At 33.4% G+C, this 6,134-nt stretch overlaps 1 protein-coding gene across 1 annotated transcript in view; it reads left to right on the top strand.

Moving 5' to 3' along the window:
* The window catches only part of STRN3 (striatin, calmodulin binding protein 3), a 121,785-nt gene that overhangs the window by 54,443 nt on the left and 61,208 nt on the right, over positions 1–6,134 (top strand). The window contains exon 5 of the mRNA XM_006889972.1: positions 3,899–4,072. Within this exon, the coding sequence (XP_006890034.1) occupies positions 3,899–4,072 (174 nt within the window). The remainder of the gene's footprint in view (positions 1–3,898; positions 4,073–6,134) is intronic.

Below are 6,134 nucleotides of genomic sequence, written 5' to 3'. Positions count from 1 at the left end.
TGTAATACTGACAGTAAACATTCTTTATTAAAAGAAACAATTTATTTAAAATTATGCAGTCATTTCAGTTCAAGCTTTAAAAATTGTTTCCAGGAAGTAGTTTCACAGTTTCCAGTAGCCTTAGTAGATCTATTAAGTATAATTTCCCTAAAAATTTGAAATTTCATGCAAGTTTTTGAGGAATTATTTTGCTGTTTTACTTGTTTGCCATATTGAAAATACTTCTATGGCAAATCTTATTTATTATATTTAATTTGATTTCTTTATTTATTGAACACTTTAGTACTAACTTTCTACTAACGTCCTGGGTAATTTATTTATTCATCCTCTTTACTTCAGATATCTACATATATGTCAGTAACCCAGTGAAATATGGTCTTATCCTAGATCTTAAAGTTACCTAGTACTTACCTCTGAACTTTTTATATTTGGATTGTCATCTCATCATATTCTAACCTCAAGTCTGATTCCCACTGTTATTTGCCTCTGACAAATAAAATTCATCTTTAGAGCTTGGACTTTCTTCCTTGTTTTCTCTTTCTATAGTTGGTTACATTTTCTTTTCCTTAACTCCATTACTCTTTTCCTGGTATCTTAGCTTCTTTGCTGCCCAGTTCTCATTCCTCTTCTTCCTTCATTTTACTGTGCCTGACTGTAAAATCTCAACCTTTGCCTTACTTACTATCTGCCTTTTCTATTTTTACTTGATTCCTAAATTATATAATCATGTGAATGTCACTGTACACTCATGATTTCCTGTCTAAACATTACAGGTAAACATTCTTTTACACCTAGTTGATTCCCACTCCCAGGACCAACTGTAGAGAATCTAAACTTCTCACTGGATTCTTCCTTACTTTCATTAGAGCACCTTAGATTTTACTTCACAGTAAATGTGCAAGCCTGCGTGTGAGAGCTCCTTCAACATTTTCTTTCTGTAAATGTACTTAAACTTTATTACTTAAGGGATTTTTTTTTGTTCTATTAAAAGATCATTTATTAATCCAGACTTAAATGACCAAAAGTTGGATTGGAGAATGCTGAAGTAGCTAGCAGATATCCTGAACATATGCCAGAAATGCTAGTGTACCTCTGAGGAGATCTCAGGGATTAGAAACAACTAGGATATATTCCATTGTCTGGTTTTATAGTCCTTTTTACACCCTCTCCTTTTTTTTTCTGCCAGTTTTCTCCACATGACAGGAGACACTTATTTTTTTTTTTTTAATTTTTGTTATTTTTAATTTTAGTAGAAAATACGTAACATTCACCATTTCATCTATAGTCAAGTGACATTAATTTCATTTCTTCCTATTATTCTCTTATATATATCCACTATTATAACCACTAATGAACTTCACAGAGGACTCCTATTTTAATTAGGAAAATTTCAGACAAGGATTTTATCTAATTTGGCTATATAATTTGTCATGCGTAAGTAATTTTAACCTGGATTTTGTAATATCTTAGCCCCTCATTCTATTCACAGGCTTAGCATATGATGAGATACTCCTCCCAAAGAGGATTGATTGCCTTCTCTAAAGGAAGAGTGAGGACAATTACAGAACAGTCATTTGAGCAGTATTGCTCTCTTAAATAACTAGTTGTATCATTTGCCTTTAGAATCACTTTTTGCCTTTTCCTTTTATAGCTAAATTTCTTTCAAAAAATAGTTTATCCACATACACTTTTTTTCTTGTCCATTTCTCAAATGTAGCTTATTTTTTACCTTAAAGTTTTGCTAAAACCTACTGATACAAGCATGTTTAAGAGACCTTTGATTCATATTTGCCCTTTTATCTTGTTTAATGGAACAAAAGGAATATTTGGCAACTATTCAACTTATGAAACTTTTTTAAAACTTCTGTCACTATTTTCTGCTATTACCTTCTCCTCTGTTTTCTTAAATAGTTTCCTCTTAGGCTTCTCTGATTCTCCCAGCCTTTTAGATTCCATATCTTCAAGCTGTAAGTAGTTGTTGTTGATTGCCTTATAGTTGAGCACGTCTTCTAGTGACCCTATGAACAAAAGGCCTGAAGGCTTTCTATAACTATTGACATTTATCAAAGTTCATAGAGTTTCCAGAGGCATGTTGTTTAGGAAGTGGATGCAACTGCTGCTTCCAGTGTTTTAATATATAGGTACCCCCCCTAAACCCAAGTTACTTTCTGTAAATCCATGGCTTCTAATACCACCAAACACTGATTACCCCCCAAATCTCTATTTTCTTATTCTTGTGTCCTTTCTTATATTTGTACCTAATAAATATTGCCATTTGATTCTTTTATACACACCACATCCTTATCTGATAAGTAACAAACCAAACCTGCTCCACAAAACAAGACTTTAATGCCAAGGGTTTACAACATGTTAAATCTTTAGGAAATTCAACTACTACATCTTTTCCTTTAGAGAGTCTGTAGCGGTCTTATTGATTTGTAACTTTTAACTGCTGCACCACCAGGGCTTCTTGTTTGACCAATAGTTTGTAAACTATTTCTGACCTTTTATTCATGTCATTGATTGTTACCAATATCAAGTCATCCAAGTTAGAAACCAAAATTTTTGAACATGTGCTTTATCATTCTCTACTATTTATTTGCAGTAAAAAATACCTCTTTTTTTTTTTTTACAATCTTGTCTCCTTTTTTTTTCATTCTTCTTGCTCTATTAATACCTTAACTGGCGTCTCTATTGTTAATTATCTTAATTTCCCATCCAAGTACTAACCAGGCCCGACCCTGCTTAGCTTAATTATCTTAATTTCCTAGTGCTGCCTTAACACTCCCATAAGCCCCCAAAAAAGAGAAGTGAATAAAGAATAGAAATTTGTCTCTTTATAGTTATTGGCTAAAATACCAGCAATCCTTGACATGTTGTGGTTTTAGAGATTCATTTACTATCGTCTTTACATGATGACATCTTTTCCCTTTGTTTGTGTCTGTTTTTTATATGATGCCACTCAGAGGAATTAGGTTTAGAATCTGTGGTAAGAAACTGTGCTGCAGTCCCAAAAGCATGCAGTTCAAATCCACCAGCTGCTCTCTGAGAGAAGGATGGACAGTCTCCTCCTATGTGATATACTGCCTCTAAGAGTCAACCATGAGTTGATTCCAACTCGACAGCACACAACTGTTATAACCTCATTACTAAAACAACTAAGATAATTTCATATTTTCCAAACAGGCTCTTTTTATAGATGTAAAGGTTAGGAATGAAACAAAATTTTTGAGAGGAGATGAAGTTTTAATTCATAACATTACTTTTTTACCTAACAAGTTTCTGTTCTTTTATCAGTAGTAGTATAATTTTCCTTTTTAGATCCCTTCCTTAGTGTCTCAGATATTTGAGGGAGAAATTATTTAACTTGTCAAAGCAAATTATGATTTTTATGTTATTATCTGATGCCTTTCTTTTTTAATCTCATCCTAAATATTAGGTTCAGTAGATTCTAGAAAGATAAGTAAGTAGCGTGCCCATCAAACTCAGTTTTAAAATTAGCATGTCACTGTTATTTGAAGTTCATTTCTACTCTTTTCTTTTTTACAATTTATCTATTTTAAAGGAAAGAAAAAGGAGGAAAACATAACCAACCAAACGAACAAAACAAATATATACATTTACATACTTTGAGCTGCTGAAATATTTTTTGAAAGATTTTCTAGGTTTTAGGAGAAATGGCTTTCTGTACTAGCTGTTTTATAAGCTTTCATTTAAGTTTTGCTTTATAATTTCTGTTATTATTGCTGGAACTAGTCACTAGAGAAAAAAGTTATTAAGACTTCTTGTAGAATTACTTCTAGGAATTTAAGTACTTGTCTAAAATTTGGTCCTATTTTGATTCTTGGCAGGTGTTAACAGTATGTGGAATGTAATATTTTTAATTTTTCTTTTATAGATATCTTCAGGAAGTAGGTTACACAGATACAATATTAGATGTACGGTCTCAGCGGGTAAGGTCATTACTTGGACTATCTAATTCAGAGCCAAATGGATCAGTAGAAACGAAAAATTTAGAACAGATCCTGAATGGAGGTGAATCTCCTAAACCAAAAGGACAAGAAATGAAAAGGTATGACTTCTATCTCTAGATAAATATTTTTAATGAAATCAGTGTTATGTATCTATTAGTTCCTTGTTAATGTTGTTTAACAGTTGTTTAAGCAAATAGAGTTCAGATTTCAGGACCCTTCTCCAAACATTATTCCATAAAAAAAAATGTTTTCTATGTAGATGCTTTTAAAATTTATGTATATTAAATTTTGATGCTAAGAATAGCCATAGTTCTAAAATATGTATAGAATGAAAATAGAAATATAAGGGTAATTTCATGGAGTTTAGGTAGCAATTTTAACACCTTGATATTTAAAGTTTTATTATAATGCAACAGTGATCGCTTCTCAGCCTTTTGGCTAAGATCAAGTGTAGTATAATGCAATAATGAAAGAATCTTTTTATTTTTTTTTTTTTACTCTTTTTCTAATTAATTTTAATGAAAATTTACAGAGACTTTGGATTTCCATTCATTCATTGTTGCACTTTTCTCCCTGTCCACCGCTCCCCCCCAGGACACTCTTCTCTTTGAAAAGTAAAAGAAAAATTCTTTCACTGTTTTGCAATCCCTCCCGCCACTATGCAGCCTTCATTATGGACTCCTGACATGACAATAATACCTAATCACATATCCCTTTCAAACAGTTTTCTCCCTCATATGTTTCAATGCAGTATACATTATTTATCCCATCTTTCTTAGTCTCCCCCCATCCCAATGTCAGTCCCATTTTACAACAGTGGCATTGTGCAGTATTTGTCCTTTCATGACTGAGATATCTCACTCAGCGTAATGTCCTCCAGGGTTACCCATGTTGAATAATATTTCATGAGTTCCTTCAGTGCAGCATAGTATTCCATTGTGTGTGTATACCACAGCTTCTCTATCCATTCGTTTGTTGATGGGCACTTGGGTTCTTTCCAGCTCCTTGCTATCATGAACAAAGCCATGATAAACATGTGTGTGCATATATATGCTTGGGTGGCAGTTACAGTCTCTTTGGGGTATATTCCCAGTAGTGGAATTGGTGGATCAAATGGTATTTCTCTTTGCAACTTTTTAAGAAAGTGCCATACTGCCTTCCACAGTGGTTGCACCATTTTACACTTCCACCAACAGTGAATAAGGGTTCCAGTTTCTCCACAACCTCGCCAGCATTTGTTGGTTGCTGTTCTGTTAAATTTTGCTATTCTGACTGGGGTGAGATGATATCTCATAGTTGTTTTGGAAAGAATCTTTTCAAAGAGGAAAGTGAACTGGAGTGGGAGGTGGAAGGAAAATGTGCAACAATGACTGAATGGAAATCCAAGTTTTCTCTAAATTTTCATTAAAATATCAAAAGTTTTGTTGTATTTACAAAATGCAACAAAATATTTTTATATATTTTCAACAAGTTATTATTTTTATAAACTGAATTAGTTATTCACCTACTAGTATGAAGAGAACAGTCTTTTGTGTTAAACTCAAAACTCAGTGCTGTAGAATAGGAACCAACTTATAACTGAGCTTCCACCCAGTTTCCGACATTGTAAATCTCATAGGAGCAAATTGTTCATCTTTTTTCTAAGGAGCATTTGGTGGAGTCACATCACCAGAGGAGACTACTTTTGAAATAGCAGTGCAGCTCCCTGTGTACTACAACACCAGATTATTTATATCACCCTAAAACAGAAAGCCTATAGCTATTCTCCCCCTGTTGTTACTATTAGTTATTAACTGCCACTATCCAGTCTCCTTGTTGTTATTGTTATTAGTTATCATCAAGTAGGTTATAAATCATAATGACCCATGTGCAACAGTTTAGAACTACTCCCTAGGGTTATATAGATTAGCTATAATCTTGACAGAAGCATTTATCAGACCTGTTGTCTTGGTACTGTTAGGTAGATTTGAACCACAAATTTAGGTTATCAGTCAAGCAATGACTAAAGACTCCATTTTTCTTATTTCCCTCAAGCCTTAGGCGTACTACTACACTGCATTCTGACTGCCTTGAGATTTTCCTCTTATGGACATTATATATATGTTGTTGTTGTTGTTGTTGTTATGTGCCATCGAGTCGTTTGCGACTCATAGCGACCCT

The sequence above is a fragment of the Elephantulus edwardii genome, unplaced genomic scaffold (genome assembly GCF_000299155.1).
Source record: "Elephantulus edwardii isolate Elephantulus edwardi_28Jun2011 unplaced genomic scaffold, EleEdw1.0 scaffold00084, whole genome shotgun sequence".
NCBI lineage: Eukaryota > Metazoa > Chordata > Mammalia > Macroscelidea > Macroscelididae > Elephantulus > Elephantulus edwardii.
Note: the sequence above shows the minus strand (reverse complement) of the source record. Positions and strands in the feature narration are given on the sequence as shown.